The 17,419-nt window shown below is 41.7% G+C and overlaps 1 protein-coding gene across 13 annotated transcripts in view; it reads left to right on the forward strand.

Annotated features, from left to right (window-relative positions):
• The window catches only part of dlg3 (discs, large homolog 3 (Drosophila)), an 89,545-nt gene that overhangs the window by 56,251 nt on the left and 15,875 nt on the right, over positions 1-17,419 (forward strand). For all 13 annotated transcript variants that reach the window (XM_019871224.1, XM_019871225.1, XM_019871221.1 and 10 more), the window contains 2 exons: positions 6,861-7,017; positions 7,512-7,614. In XM_019871224.1, coding sequence (XP_019726783.1) covers positions 6,861-7,017; positions 7,512-7,614 — 260 coding nt within the window. The remainder of the gene's footprint in view (positions 1-6,860; positions 7,018-7,511; positions 7,615-17,419) is intronic.

Here is a 17,419-nt window from a genome sequence, read left to right on the forward strand (position 1 = left end):
CCAACTGCTTTAACAAAAGCACACACGCAGAGTAGAGGTCTGCTGAATGATATCATATAAACGCCGCGTCACATTTGTGCGGCTTTAGATGTTCTCGACTTCAAAATGTTCCACGACACGACGATGAAACATACACTCCAAAAGCAGCGCCTTCTCCCCTTTCGTCTCGTATTTTTTATTTTTTTTTCATAAAAGCGAGCCGTATCCGCTCTTGGCAAGCACATCTCTGCGGGAGGAGTGCAGCCGAAAGGGCTTTCGCGCTCCCGCAAGCTGCTCCGTTCCATCTGTCAGGAGGCGTTGATAAACCTAAAGCCTCTGTCTCAGGCCAAGTTTCCGACTGAAGGGGGAAAGAGATCATATTCAGCTGTATTGTACTTCATATCTGCAGTGCCTACCTGAGTTTGACGTGAACAGATCAGCACGTTTGTTCATTAAGTTGCATTGAGTCATTTTTCATTCCTTTGTAAACCCTGATGTCTCTGTATGTCTGTGTGTGTGCGTGTGTGTGTGTGTGTGTGTGTGTGTGTGTGTGTGTGTGTGTGTGTGTGTGTGCGCGTGTGTGTGAGAGTGAACCCTGCTTTAATGAAAAATGTGTCAAAGTATGTAGGGCTGCATGGAAAAACATTTGAGCAGTCCCCCCTCCTCCCACATAAAGAAGAGAAAAAGGCTGAGTCGTTATATGCTGCTTAAGTCCATGTACAAGTACACTCTTTCTCGTCACTAGTTAGACAATTCAATGAGCTGGTAGAATAACTAGGCTGCACTAGTGCTTCTAGTGAAGCAATCAATACATGTCAATTCGTAGTTTTGCCTCACTAGTAACATGAAGTGGTTCTACCAGTGTGCCAAAGTTGTCAAAGAGCATACTAATACATAGACCTTAAAATGTGTATCAAGGATACCGAATAAGTACTCAAACAGCTTTATGGAAAGTCATTTGAGTGCCTAGTAGTCTTATTAGTGCTGCACAGCGGTTTATTAGTACGGTTTCATTGCATAGTAATAGGCCAAAAGTGGCACTAGGAGTGAGGAAAATGTTGTCATTTTACTAGTGTACTCTCGTCATTGTACTAGTGCGTTGAATTGTCTTACCAGTAAGGACAAAGATTATGCATGGACTGTAAACAGGACACCAAGGAGATCGAATAGATGCTCAAACGGCTTTCCATTGCTCTGTTACTTGATATCATTAACTAATTAGAGTTTGTTTGTCAGGAAGCTCACCTCTGTTTTTTCACTGGAAAACTCACCCATTCCCTGTTTTTATGCTGAGTCTAAAGCAATAAAAATATTGCTTTGGTGCAATCTTTTTGCATCATAATGCCAAGCAACTGTGTTGAAGTGAGTTGAGGAGCTCCGTTTTGACAAATGGCGTGCTTTGCTGCCATCTTGTGGCCTCTTAATTGCTCAGCACACATGTAGCGTGAACACCATGTACCCCATGGTTGGCCGTAGGGGACATGCAGCAGATGAGCAGCGGCCTCCATCCGGGATAGCAAACACCTCGGTACAAGCCCACCGCGGCAACTCTCAGCACGAGGAGACTAATTTTAGACGCCTGCTACAGTAAGCGCACAAGTGGAGCAGGCTGACTGTGACGACTGAGTCAGAGCTTATAGCGGCCTTCTGCCCATCTTTGCACCATCCTGACACAATCCAACGTTGTCGTCGCCCACACGTGCCACCTCTGAAAAGGACGTTACGTCTTGTGGTCTGGAGACTACTTTCAATACAGTGAGGCCCTGTTTATTGTGGGAGGATACGTTCCAGACCCACCCGTCACAGGTGAAAAGCTGCAAGATGGAGAGACAATCTTTTTAAAAAAAAAAAAAAAGCATTGCTACTCCTACACACTTAGACATATTAAGACACTTAAATGTATCAAAAGCCACTTACTTAGCCGTTCTCCCTCAGTTGCTGCTCCCCAAAAAATGTCATGGTATAACATCCCTTGAAGGAAATGAAAAGAAGACTCGCACAAATAAAGAGCAAAAACATGTTTGTCACTACCAGTTGAGGTGTACTGTCACAACAAAAGAGAAACGAAACATTGTGTATATGAACACCAATATGGTCAAAGAACCCATGTCATGAAAAGTCCATTCGCTTTGTGCTAACATGTCATGTAAAATGCCATAGACAGGCTAATGTGATTTTGAATCGATGTCATGGTAATTCTAATACTAATACTCACAGCAGCAACTCATACAGAGCATACAACAAAAGAGAAATGAAAAAAAGATTTTTTAAAAATAACATATATTTAAACACCCCAATGTTTGTCCAAACCATATTTATCAAATGAAAGTCGGCCTTCCTAATGCTAACATATAATACAAAATAAATAAATAAATAAATAAATAAACAAACGTGCTAACAGACGCTATCATCAATATTGCAGTTATTGTAAACCTTCAAACGACTGCTACTGAACACACATGGGCACATCAACACCTACAATACAAACAGAGCGTACAACTCGTACATTAAACTGGACTGACCACAAAAACAGCAAACAGGTGACTGTTTTAGTGGATAACCGAGGCCAGGATCCCCCCCAAAAAAATCCAAGAATCGGTGACTATGTGGGCAGCATTTACGTGACACATACACCCTGGTTGGGAATCACTGCACTCGTCTCCTAACCTCCAGTAACACTGTAGTCAAGTCTGCTGTTCTAGTCAATATTTGGATGGGGGGATAAAAAAATTTTCTGCCGTACATATGAAAATCAAATGACACCAGTAAGTTCGGTGGCCCATTCCCAGGCAAGGAACATGGGGAAAAGTTTCCTTATTTATCGTGTTTGGTCAGGCTCAAAACACAAGAAAGCATTCAGATTGCGACAGCGGGTGAGCTAATCAGTAACTTTAAGCACTTCGCATCCGCGCAAACACAAAAAGCTTTGACTCGACAAATTCATGCACGGATAACGAGGAACACTTTGACCTTTCGCTTGGCGTGTTAAAAGATGAAAAGGTGGAAAAAAAGAGGCGCTGAAATGAAAGTAATCACAGCAAATGAAGCCAAGTCCTCGTCTGAGGTGTTAATCAGCCACCGCGCGTTATTCTTAGTCACAGCGAGAAGCCCGAAATGTAAATTCGTCAAATGTCAAATTAAAAGAAGAAAATGGCGCATTACTATGGAAAGACTTTGGTTTTTAAGGTAATAAAATATAAGAAAACCTTTATTTGTCTCACAATGCAGAAATTCGCAATTTACAGCCGCAACATTTGGAAAGAAAGAAAAACAATTTGCATGCACACAAGTAAATTTAAAAATGAACTGTACACAATACAGAATGAAATATAATATGTAAAATATAAGGTCTATGTAAAAAATGTCATGTTATTGAGCTGAGAGAAACACAAGCTTCTTGTCTCGCATAGATCCAGAGTGTAAAAAGTGCCTTCAAACTACTTTGCGTTGCTTACACACTTAGCAAAGGGAGTTCTGGGAATCTTCCTACCTGCCTAGTCTCAAGAGGCTGACACACAAGAATGTTGTCGTGCAGAAACAAAGGAGGGCTCGACATTGGTCTACTGAAGCTCCATTTGCAAAGAGTAAATACTCAAATGAAGTGAATTCAGATATTTCTTCCTAAATATGTTGTACATGTTTGCAAATAATGACAGAAAATATGCAAAAGATTGCGCACGATGTAGTACTCTCTTGTAAAGCTACATCATTACACAGTTTTTCACTATTTCAGTTTTTATGCTTTTTTGGGGGGGCGGGGGGTAAAACAGAGCCTAAGTGCGACATGATAAGAACTTGACCCTTTGTTTGTGTCAGCAGTTATCCATCAATTGAGACGTGCTAACGAAAATACATCTTCTCTGTGTATAGACCCCTGCCATGGCTGCTTTAGAGCGCCTCATTGTTGTCCTTTAGTGACAAGAGAGAGAAGAAAGATGAAGAGCGAGGAATTTCTTTTTCATTTTTGAAATGACAGTCAGTGTTTGGACGAGTGTTTCGCCATGGAAACCCGCAACCCGGTGGGTTATTTTCCGCCCACCGGAGGGTATAATCGGATGTATTTTTCGCAGCTCAAACATGTGGTTATTGTCGGCATTAGGAATGACGCTTGACAAAGTAGCATCTATTTTTCCAGGTCGTGGTATTGGTATTTGATTGACAGTTTGCATTCAGTAGCGCATTCAGTTGACACACCCACAGCGTTCAGAGAGAAAGAGAATGGTTTCCTTTTTTTTTTTTTTTTTTTGTAAAGCCTCAATCATTCAATATTTTTCACGGGTGTTAACACAACTCCGTGGTGAGTCAAATTTACAAGACATTTATTTTCACTTTCCAGGGACTTTTAAGTACTGTTAAAAGTATCTGCACTCAGTTACTTCCCTCCACAGGCGTGAGGGTTAAATGTTAAGACTTTCTGGTAATGATGATGGGCCGCGAGTGTTTGGAGCTGGTTCCCATCACACAACACGGTCATGAGATACGGTCGAGGCTTGTGAAAGTGACGCGCCTCTGAGAGGAAGGCCAGATCGGAAGAAGGCGAGCTACTGCCGCCATGTTCACCGTCAATGTCTCGTCCTCCATGTCTCTCAAGAGGAGACTGCCTCCAAAATGCTCCGCCAGAAGCGGTCGTCAGACTGGAATCCGAAGGTAACGCGCGCTAAATCGGCATCTTGGCAATGAAGTCACATAGTGATGTTGGAGGCTCTGTTGGGTAGTTGATTCGATGTGTGTTTTTTTTTTTTAAATTGCGTGTCGTTGAATCTGCTAAAATCTGAGGTGTTCAGATCTGCGCTAGAACACAAGCCCATTGGAATAGTAATGATGTCAATATGTTCTGTGGAAACCCATTATATTTCATAATTGACTCTTCTCATCATCTAATCATTTCTTTGACGGCTAACATAAAGACAAGAAAGTAAAATACTTAAATGAAAACATTTAGCTTTTTTATGCTATGCTGTAAAGAGGTGTCAAAATCAATTGATTAATTGACAACTAATCAACAATTTTCATTTGCCATAAACTTCCTGAATGGAGTCATCTTTTCTCATGATCATGATACACACTTTCTATGACAGACTGTGACACCTACTCTTGTTTTTACCATTCATAAATATACTCTGTTCGAATGTAAGGTGCCTAAACGTGTCGAACTTACGTCCCGCCATTTCCCTTCCTCGTAATTAAAGTGACAAACCCGATGCTTACTTTTCAATGGTAAAAAATAACATCAATATATATATCGACCAATATGAAATACTTAGCGTTTTCAGTCATATGACCCAGCCCTATCATCTACACAAAAGCTGTTCTGATCTCGAATCTCAATGCAATGCTGCCATCTCCTGGCGTTAATTATAACAGTGATGTGGAAGCTTGAATTTCACAGACAAGCAGGGCGAGACCCTTTTCCACGTCCATAAAGATACTTGACAGATATATTTGTGGGTGGCAAAAAACGGTTGTATTCCATTTGGCGAACATAAACATCTACAGCAGTGAATGAGTTAATTGCTCTTGGAGGTGCCCCCTTGTGGTTGTGGGATGCTTAGCGGGTGCTTAGTTAGCTTATGCCTGAGTTTGACCCCTTTGATCATAGTCTATTAGACTTCCTGTCCATCTGGAAGCTTTCTTACACACAATTTGTACTCTTTTCTCCAAATCTCTTATGAGTAGCTAATCAAGGCTTTTCCCAGGCATGGATCTTAAAGTTGTGGAATGCTGGGGGGGGGGGGGGGGGTAATCACAACTTATAGCCCAGCCAGTTGGGATGCAGATGTAAATGTTCCTGTCGACTGCAAGAAAAGCCACGAGTGGGAACCATGTAGTGTTTTTGTGCCAGAAGGAATGCGCGTTTGCGTGTGAATGCATACATAGGAGCCTCATGTATGTTGTTTTCATTGTCGTCACTCAAGTCAGTGCGTGCAAGGCCAGCGTTGCATGGGCCTCCTTAATATTTGTGTTTGTGTTTAACAGCAGTGGCGCTCCAAAGCACCCTAAAATGGAGTCCGTTTCGAAAAGCCTTTCTGGAAACTGAGTCATCGCGGTTAATGCAAAAAGCGGAGAGTGAGTGGTGGGGATGGGACTGCAGTGATCAATGGGGCAGGATGTGTGTTATTCTGTCGGCGTACGTTCATTTTTGAGTGGGTGGTGATGTGTGTGCGTCCAGCCAGTGGATAAAAAGCGCTCGGATCCACTTGCGTGGCTACTTGTGCTGTTCTGTATGTCAGAAAAAAATGCAGTGTTATCCAACATCAAGACTGCAACCTCCAATGTGGAACACGATCAACCTCGAGTTTCCCATTTAGATCAATTATGTTTGGAAATATCCCAGGTAATGTTTCACGTATAATTCTAACATGATTAACTGTCATAAGTGTCATTTACAGGGTTTACAACCATACTGACACATTTTAAGGGAAAAGCTATATATATATATATATATATATATATATAGGGTGGACTTTTTTTAAATCTTTTTTTTAATGATGTACAGCGAACCCCCATTTTTTATGAGAATACATTCCAGACGCAACCACCATTTTTGGAAATTTGCGATATACAGACTATCTCAAAAGCGTGTTTTACCCTGATATGCGCTGAACACATTTCAACTCATTAAAACACAATGAAATGTATTAAGTGTTATCGAACCCTGCACCTCTGCACTGTGAGGTGGACGTGCTAACCAGTTGACCACCGTGCCGCCTGCATCATGTTTTATGTATCATATTTTTTTATTGCTCCATTATGGGAACTGGTATTGTAAAATCATAGGTGGCTGTCCGGGAGACCCTTGTTTATTTTCATTTTCAGTCATTTTTCACATCTTTATCTTATCAGCCCTGACGCTGCGGCTCTTCTCGTTTTTGTCTTGGCAGGGAGCCGAGAAAGGTGTTGCTGCACAAGGGCTCCACAGGGCTGGGCTTCAACATTGTAGGCGGGGAGGACGGCGAGGGCATCTTCGTCTCCTTCATTCTGGCCGGGGGGCCGGCTGACCTGAGCGGCGAACTGAGGAGAGGCGATCGTATTCTTTCTGTGAGTACATCCACATGGAAGCTTTGTATTTGTCCCTGTCACGATCATAACAACTCATAACCAAGTACTTTACTCACACTCTGAACTTAAGAAGAAGTACAGATACAGTGCCGCCTTGAGATACAAATAATGAGTGATTTAAGATACGAATGCTGTGGGGGTATACTGTAAATTTGTCCATTTAGCTTCATGCTAACACACAATGAGAAACACCACATACAGGTAGACAGCACACTTTACATTATGGTAGTGTACGTTCAAAAGTTTCAATTTGTTATTGTAGGATCCAGAAAATAACCCACTTCTCAGTTGTTTATTTGCAACAATTGCGATCCTCTAGCCTCTGTTTATATATTAGCTCTTCACGCAGAATTGCAATTAAGACACGAGATGCACCCTGCAACTTGTCTTTTACTTTTTCTCTTAATGACAACAAAATGCTCCTAAATTGAAATGATATGAATGATCAATTGAGATCTTTGTTTTGGTCGCAGGTGAACGGTGTGAATCTAAGGAACGCCACACACGAGCAGGCGGCCGCCGCCCTCAAGAGAGCCGGACAGACCGTCACCATCATTGCTCAATACAGACCTGAAGGTGAGCCTTGAGCTCTTCAGTTTCTACATCACTGGAATACAAAGTGGGCAATGAAGGAGAAAATATAGAAAATGGATGGATGGTTAAATCTAATGTTGGGCAGCATGGTAGACGAGTAGAATGCTTCCCAGACATTTGTTGGGCAAAGGCACATATTTTAAATCTGATGATCTCTGATTGCATGTATTTTTTTTTTTTTTTTGGTGTGTGTGTATTTTTATGCTGCCTCGATGCATATGCCAATTGTGTCACCTTTTAGTGTAAATCCCGCCAAATCCAAGGTGACGCGTTTTGTTTTATTAGGCTTTGTGCGCCATAAATTCTGCCTAGTGACAAGTGACCTCGAGACTTAAAGAGCTGCTGAAATATTCATCCACTTTTAGAATGAATCACTATAGTCTGTGGGGTTTACTGTTTGCAATGTTTCCTAAAACTGGAGTCAAGGCACATCTTTTACATTTAAAAAAATGTCATGGGAAACCACTAAACAAAAATGTCACAAAAAGCACAAACATACATTGAACTAATGATGATCTCATCTTAATTTTCTCACAAATGTACTTAGTGTGAAATGTGGGTTTGTTCACAATTTATTATACACCTACAGGACTCCATACTGTAGTATCAGCTACAAAATCAGCAAAACGATTATTCAAACGTCATCTTAATTTGTCTGCTACATCTCCATGCAGCAAATGAATGTGGCCTCCTCAACCGTCATACCACTTTCCACATTTAATATGGTGACAACGTTTAACGTACAATATGGCGCTAAGGCGTGCTCTATTTATATTTGTTTTCTATGTTTCTTAATACTTTTCATTGTGGGATACATTAAGGGCACGAAATAGGACATTTCGCCATGACGTCACACGCTCTTCCAGTTTTCAAAAGCCAAAGCTTCCCCAATCCGCCACTAGTAAGCAAATCCTTCCATGTTTTACGACCAAGGCAGAATGATTGAGAGAACAGGACAAAAACACTTGGTCCGCACTAGCATGACAATTCAGCACAGTAGTAAAAAAGAGTATTAGAGCATGCTAGTAAAATTTTTCCGCTTCGACAACCACTTTCAGCTTTCTACAGTAGTATGCAATCATATCTTACAATGCTATACGATACCTGGCTTGGCCGCGGAAGCGCGCTAGTCCCCGCCTTGACAAGCTCCCAATAGGCTCTCGCGGACGGATATTGAGTGTGAGAGGGGGCGGTGCCACGACTAGCATGCAGCCGGGTTAGCCTGAGTAAGGCGGGCAAATCGACCGCCGTTGACCGCCCCTTTCCCCGATCTCAGTGTCGACTGGTTCCCCGGTGAACAAGCACAACAGGGCAGACCACTTCGATAATAGGAAAAAAAAGAGAGACTTGAGGAGGGGAAACTATATACGACAAAGCGCGGAGAAAGAAAAGGGCTGGATATAGGCCAAGTGAGCAAGTTTAATCGGACTGGCAGCCCCGTTGAGAGGATGGGGGATGGGCACTAAATAGTGCACGGCAGTAGCCCAGCACAAGCCGCGTGAAGTCGCTCATGGCTGGCTGAAGACCCGACAAAACATCGGCGGAGAACAGAGAAACCTCCGTCCTTTCGAGGTGAGATGACGCGACGTTTTAACACCCAGAAAAAAAAAGCAGTCAAAGTGTGCTGTGTTTGTAGATGCGCTGAACAAATTTATTTCGGGAGCCCGGTACTCTATATACTACTAACCTGTAGTGTATTCACTTCCTCGGTCAGTGGAGGTTATAGCTAGTTAGCTACTAAAACACTTAAATTAACACTTTAGCCCGATTTAAGCATACGTTTTTATATACGAATGTGTTATATTGTTCATAATCATACAATTACTAGGTTTACTCACGTTAGTGTATTAATGCTTGCCACTTGTATGTGATTAAACCATTTCAATTGGATTTTAATCTTTTTAAGGTCGTTTGTTACTCGACACGGTTGAGGCTGGATTAACTAGTACCGTGTAGTAGGACACGGTGGGGTGCATTGTTATGCCGCTAAAACTCACTTCTATGCGGCTCTTATGTAACTCCATTGCTTAAGGTGGGGGAAGCACAGGTGTGGTCCAACAGGTGTGTATGGAAAGCCGTTCGAGCATGTATGCTATATCCTTGGTATCTTGTTGCTGGTCCATACACTCATAAACTCTTTGTCCGAACTAGTAAGTACATTCAGATCACTATTCGAATGACTGTCTTACTAGCAACTTTATTCCCACTACTAGTGCCACTTTTAGCCTACACGTATGCCATTACTGTACACCTTACAAATGAACTACTGTACTGCAGTAGTAACACTAGTCCAACGAGTGGGCATGTGTCACATACTTGTCGTTTCCTGGAGCCTACTACTAGCTCCAAGAAGCACACCACCTTTTGCCTCACTAATAGTTGCCAAAGTGTCCTATTAGTGTGCAGAAAGGTCATAGAGTAGTGGAAAGCATTTCACTACAGTAGAAAAACTTTGGCATACTAGTTGGGTAACTAAAAGGTGCATGTGAAGGGAAACTGCTGTCGTTGACATCTGCTTGCTACAAGTGCAGAGCGTTGGCTGTTAACTAGTAACGTCACTGGAAGTGGTCGTAGCACAAAGTTGTCTCTTAGTGCAAAGTTCTTCCTAACATAAACATGTAGTTGACTAACTAGTATCCCAAATATGTTATATTAGTTTGGACAACAATAAAGACCTTAAACAGGATTTATTTTATGTTTTTGCATGAAATTTTCATTGCTGCAGTCTGAAATGCTGACAAATGCAAACACACCAGACGTGTTGTCATGACATCGGCTTTGCTATAACAAAGTATGACATGTTTGCTTTCGAGTTTTTCTAGTTTTTGGGTGCGTGTTTTCAGCATGCCACGAGGACATAATGACAAAGATATTGTGAGCTCCCGTCAATACAAATGCACGCGTTTAACCAGTAGTCCCACTCGTTTATCCCAAAGCTTGAGTCATCACTTTATGAAGGCATTTAAATGTTATATTTTCTAACATGTACTGTACTAGTAATTTAAAATTCAGTACTTTTTTTTTGGCCTTTATCTCCTAACTTGTTTGTCTTGTGAGTATATCCAGGAGGTTTAATTGCCCTTGAAACGTCAAACTTCTCAGGCCTTCAGAGGAGCAAGGCAATTGGGGCGTTACACAATTTTAGTCATGTTCAACCAAAAACCTCACAAATGGGTGAGCGTTGACTGTAATACTGCACGACAGCCCCACTTTAGTTATGTGGTTAGGTCACATACTCCAAAGTTTGCCCGCTTTCTGCTGCTGAGGGCCACTTATCTGTGTACAATATTTAACCACGTACAACAAACATGCAAGACAAGTGCTTGCTAATGATTGACTTCCTGCAACCCCTCCAGTGACCCGAGGCCTCTCCCCAGTAACACTCTGGCATCCCAGACTGGTATGCGAGTGTGGAACGTTGTTCCTTTCGGATTTTGGCACAGGAGGAACCAGTTCCCCCCTACCCCTGTGCGCTCTCAAGGACAGTCTGCACAGGAAGTGGGGAGTAAATATGAGTTTATCTGTGCTTCGATTGACTTGCGGAAGGCGTGTTGTTAGACTAAAACATTGACATGATGGAAATATGAGGAAATGCGGCAAGCCTGTTTGTGCAAAATCAGCACACTTGAGCTCCAAAGGAGTGGAGAGTGAACCCCAACCACACCATTAGTCTGTACAAGGGTGACCTTGACTTACAAGTACTAGCACTTTTTTTTTTTTTTTTGCAAGCCGTTGCTAATCGATTACCATATTAACTAACAATTATAGTGATAATCAATTAATGGTTTCGAGATATTATTGAACTCAAAATTGTTCAAATGTGTGGAGGTTGCATGTTCTCCCCACACCTGCGTCGCTTTTCTCCGAGTACTTCGGTTTCCTCCCACATTCCAAAAACATGCAAGGCGGGTGAATTAATACTGTAAATTGTCCCGAGGTATGATTGTGAGCACGAATGATTGTAAACGTCTGTGCGTGCCCTCCGATTGGCCAGCAAACCACTTCATGGTGTACCACTCCGGCTCCCCAAAGATAGCTGGTATCAGCTCCAGCACTCCCGCGACCCTGATATATGTATGTATGTATGTACGTACAGTAATCCCTCGTTTATCGCGGGGGTTACATTTTTAATTAGATTAAATATTTTAATCGTTTGACAGCTCTTATATATATATATATGTATGTATGTATGTGTGTGTGTGTGTGTGTGTGTGTGTGTGTGTGTGTGTGTGTGTATATCCCTAAAACTAGGTTTTAAAAACATTTAACATTTGAATATCATTTCAAACTCTTGGTACAAGACTCTTAAAAATAAATGGCTTGCAAATGATTTGATTTAAAAAAAAAAAAAGCTGCATGTTCCCTTCGCAACCTCTAAAAGTAGCAAAAATCAAGCAATAACGAGACCTCCATTTATTGTTGGTGTTTACAAAGCAACATGCATTGAAGACACTTCATAACTTCCACAAACAACACAGGCTGAACTTGGTTGCTTTTTGGCATACAATAATTACTTCGAACAGTCGAGATGATACTTCCTTGACACAACTTACTCTCTCCATTTCAGTCAGGTCTTAGGTGTCATCTTGTCATATTTTAGGCCTTTACAGAAAGAGCACAATAAAACACAAATCGGTATTTATAGATGTGATCACTTACGTTATTTGGTGAAATGTTGAACAAGGTCATAGTTGAATATGTGGGATTCACTCCCTACAAACAGAACACACTCTGCTATTACGAGTACATGCCGGACACATTGCGTAAGTGGATCAAAAGAAGAGCCGCTGTCCCCCCCAAAAATAAAATGTGAAAAAGCTGCGCGACTAATGAGGACACGCAGCTTCAGAACAGTCCCAGTTTCTATTAGCTATCTCTTAGACCTCCCATTGGGTCCGCCGCTACTGCTGCTGCTAAAATATAAGCTACAGTAGCTCTTTGTGTGTGTGTGTGTGTGTGTGTGTGTGTGTGTGTGTGTGTGTGTGTGTGTGTGTGTGTGTGTGTGTGTGTGAAGTGCTTTAAAAGTCTGAGCTGGAATAAAAGGGCCTCATGTTTCTCCTCGCAGCATTTCTGTTGCGTGCTCGTGAATAATTGATCCACTTTAGATCACTAGATTCCATGCTGCTCAGATACGCTCACTGGACAAACCATTAGGAACACGTCCGAGATCAGATGATATGGCGACGTATTATGACAACCATGTCACATTGCCACGAGGGTCGGGGGGAATTGGGTTTTTGGAGGTGGGAAATTTCCGGTAAATTTTCAAAGGAATTTATGATGGGGAATATTCCGAAATGGAAATTTCCATGGGAAGTGTGGCAATTGGCTGAGAGTTGAGGAAATATAATGAAATGTATCATATTATTGCTATCATTTTATTCTATTACTATAAACATGCTGTTTTTGTCAGTAGAAATTTGTAAGTAGACTTAAAAAAAAAAAATCAATTAGGTAGCTCTCCTTGCCCACGTGCGATGTCATTACAGCACCATGACTGCTGATTTTTTTCTCTCGCTTCTCTAGAGTTGTGTTGTACCTGAAGCTCTCTTGTTAAGAAAAATGTCTTTCAACACAAAGCATGAAGTCGAAGAAATGACAGCTCGTAATTTGAAAAGGTCATTGGTCATTAGTGTTTGTGTGTTGGACGTGTGCCTTTCAGGGCCGTGGCCTTGTGACTGAAATCAGGAGCTGTCGTTGAGTTGCCATAATTAGATTAGTCTGCACGGTTGTCACTGGACGAGGGCAGTGGAACAAAAAAAAAATGCCATTACAAAAATAAAATGTCACTCTCAGAGAGCTATTCACTGAACTATATATGTATGTGTGTGTATTATTTATATATATATATATATATATATATATATATATATATAAAATTTTTTTTCATTAGTTTGCAGTGTTGTTTGTAGTCAGGTATCTACAATGTCTTCAGTATTGCTGAACGCAACCTGTCAACGGACCTGATGTTGACTGATGACGTCTTTCCTTTTTGTAATCTGATGGGCAAATATTTGCACTCATTGACTCGCATCAAATTGGGGAGTTAGGGGACTCCAGTCGTTGCGACTTGAACTCCAGTAGGCGTGGGGCCAGTTACCAGTTTCAAGGGATCCAGTCATTAAAAGAAAAAACTTTCTGTCAGCAATGTGACCTGTTTTGTTTTGCTTTGTTTGGTGTCTCAACCTTTTTTTTTTTTTTTTTTTTTTTTTGAGTCATCCGTGAGGGGGCAAAGGGAGGCCTATGACTTTGAAGTCAGTTTTGGGGGGAATATTTCAGGGACTGTGTGTCACTGTGTCGAACCACCCTAAACCTTATAGAACAAATGTCATCCATAATTACAATGAAGTTCGTGCGTTCTTTATTTTTACATGCAAAACAACTAACTACATCAAAATAATATTTCCCTCAATGCTTAAACAATCCAGTATAAAGACAAAATAGCGAATAATCATTGAAATTTATCATTACTATATCATGAATACCATACCGATTCTGAGAGGGGAACCGTAACTTGGCCCAAGGTGAATCACCACTCAAAAAGGATTAATATCGAACCCTGAGATTACCACAACGCCGTCTTCAAATGAACATTTGCAACCAGCTATGAGATGTAGCGTGTCTACATTGGATGAAATAAATGCTGTCGACTTGCTTCCGCTCTGAATACACTTCACAAAACGGAGAAAAGTCAAGAAGTGACTCTGTATTTTCTGAGAAACAAGCACTTTGGAGTGCGGTCCATTCGAGTTTGGACTGCTCTTTGAGTTTCAGGTTGTTGTTATTTTTACACACAAGCCCGGCAGGATAGAGGAACATTTGTTTCCAGGACTCTTCCTGTTTGTTGTGGACCACCAAAAGACTACCTGTAAAGTGCGTTTAACAGGTGTGCCGTAGCGTTGCCATCTCAGCGGGTGTTCAAATGCAGAATGTTGACACTTGTACCCACAACCCCCCACCCTGCCGTTCTTCAAAAGGGATCCTTTTCTATTTGACTGAGCTGCGCAGATCTTGTGATGTGTTGTACAGAGACAAGCCTGTATTGTGATGTTGTCATTAGTAGCCGAGGCTTGGCAGCCATTGATAGTCGGGAGCCGAGCATTCCCTTCCCAAACTCCCCTGGGGAGTGTGCGCGCTGATTGCGGCTCACTGTTCTTCCTGCTCCGCTTGAATATCCACAGATGAATGGCTTTGGAAGGCGGGGAATGCGAGGCGGCGTTTAGCCAGCCTTCAGGTTGCACGTTGCCATTTAGATGCTCTTTCTCTCGTTTCTTCCTCTCCATGCTTCACAAAGGTGGAAAAAGTACTACAACACTGTGCTTACGGATTGTTAAAAAAAATAAAAATACATGTGCGGGTTCAACTCTTGTATTTAAGAAAAAGTAGTTTGAAAAAGGGAGGGGGCAGTGTAATATATAGTGTGTGTGGGTGGGGGGTGTATATACAATACCCATAACTTGGCACAGTAAAAAACAAATCTTCACTCAAAACTTGGATCCAGCATGTACTGAGAAAAGGGGAAAAATACATACAACTTGTATGTTTATTTTTATTTTTTTTCTCCAAGACTAGAAGTAAAATTTTGAAAACTGGAAATTGGGGATTTTTCAGATCACACACGACACAATGCATTCTCCACAAATCATTCTTGTAGCTGACGTCAAAGAATTCTCTTCTAGTCCCGGTTAAGTGAAGCTTTATTTTGTCTTGTAAATGTGACACACCTGCCAATGTTAATTAAAAGAGTAAATAATTGCCGAGTCGATAAACTAAGTTTTCAAAATTATTAAAACTCAACAAAAAAACCGCACGCTATGCTGAAACCAGACCGCTCTCAACTGTCAATCAAATTGCCACAGCCACAACCTGGAAAATGGACGCTACTTCATCTTGTATCATGCTTCTGCCTACACATAACTTCATGTTTGACCCACAAAAATATGTCCGCTATATGGTGGCTGGAATCTACTGTTACTCACTAGGTCGTTGCAGGGCTTTTCCACGCCTTGACAACGTGGCGCTTTCAAGTGGCCACGCCAGCCTGAAGCCCCGGTCCATATTTTGGCTTTCACTTCAGACTTCACTGCATGTCACAATTGCACCGGATAATCGCAGATGATCGCAAACAAAAGCGCACATGTTCTTTTATAGCGGGGGAGAAGCAACTCATGCTGGGTGTTGAAATACATCATCAAGCGTTCCTTTAGGCCCCCCCCGCCACACACACAAAATTCAGTCAATTTTTAATGTTGGAAAACAGTTTAATGATTCACAATTGATGATTGCATACTTCTCAATCTTTGCAATAATGTCTCATTCACTTTCCAGAGTCTTTTAGTACCAGGATAAAGTATTTGTGTTTCGCTGCTTCCCACCACTGCAAGTGGAACAGCCTGAGTCGCCCTTTTTTTTCCCCAGTTCACATTTGGATGCGTTTCCTGGGCTGTGGCAGTCAACAGGTGTCTGGTTACTTCACCTTGGTGCCTCCTGTTGCTCAGACCAGGGTGACGATAGCAGCAGCCCCTCAGGGGAGGTTTGTCTTTTATCCCCCTTAGGGGGAGGATGACCTCCATTTTGTTTTTGCACCTGCTCAAAAGAGTGTGAGTAACTCCTGTGAGGTCATACTCACAAGCTTGGATGTTTGCTTTTTCGAGGCTACCTGTCTGCTGCCTGGCTGCAGTCTGGACTTTGAGCGGTACAGGAAGTGTTGGCGGCTGTTTATGATTACACTGGAAGTTCGGCTCCTGCCAGGCGTGTTTTATATACGGCGGCGATGTAACCCGAGGTTGGAGCATGACGTAGTCTTTCACTAACCTACACGAATATAGTTTGAAGTCAGAATTACCATTGGTATTGGTGTGAGAAATGTTTTTGCGAAAAACGGTCATTGAAAAAAAAAAACCCAAATACAACCAAAATTCTCTCGCTGCTGGGCAAACTAGTTCATTACTCAGCGTTCTCAATCTCAAAATTTCATAACGATAAATTCAACAAACAAGAATCTACTTGTCTCAATGTTTGTGGATTATGGCATTTTAATTTATTTACATTTATCTATTTGTTTTTGCATATTGTTGTTGTTATGGTAACAATTTGTCTGAAATACTGAAATAACAACCACAGAATCCAACACGATAATGACAGTTATCATTTCAGTAGCGAGGTAATCATGTAGAGCACTGGAAAAGGGTGTGAAATTTTGCTGCATGATTTGAATGGGCTATACATTTGTGTCACCTGCTGGACAAACAACATAACCCAAATGTTTGTCCGACAGTGCTTTCGTCTACCACTAACCTACGCTAAGATCATAATTGCAATAAATACAGTATTTCTATTAAAAACACTTTTACTCGTGAAGTACTAGATGATAACTAGTAGAATTGTATAATCTCACAAGTAGCACGCACTTGTCAGCTAGTGTATAGTTTCCTCACGAGCAACATGTCTTGTCACACAACTAGCATGGCAAAGTTATACTGCAAGTGCAGAAGTTTCATGCAGTAGTGGAAAAATACATCAGACGTATGGTAGTTGTCATACTCGTGCACTTGCGAGTGCCAAGAGCGTGCCAGTACTTGGAGTATTCAGCTCACTAGTAGGATACGGAATGAACGCACAAACCCGATCAGCCGGTGTTCCGTTTCCAGTGAGAGCCTTATTAATGAGCCGGCTCGGGTGAAGTCATTCATCACCAGGCACGACTGGATTTGTGCTCTTATGACGAATGAGCACGCTTGCAGTGTTGTTGGTGGCCTTCCTGCCCCCCCTATTGAACCATGCTAAA

Source organism: Hippocampus comes, unplaced genomic scaffold (genome assembly GCF_001891065.2).
Source record: "Hippocampus comes isolate QL1 unplaced genomic scaffold, H_comes_QL1_v1.1 scaffold83, whole genome shotgun sequence".
Classification (NCBI taxonomy): Eukaryota; Metazoa; Chordata; class Actinopteri; order Syngnathiformes; family Syngnathidae; genus Hippocampus; species Hippocampus comes.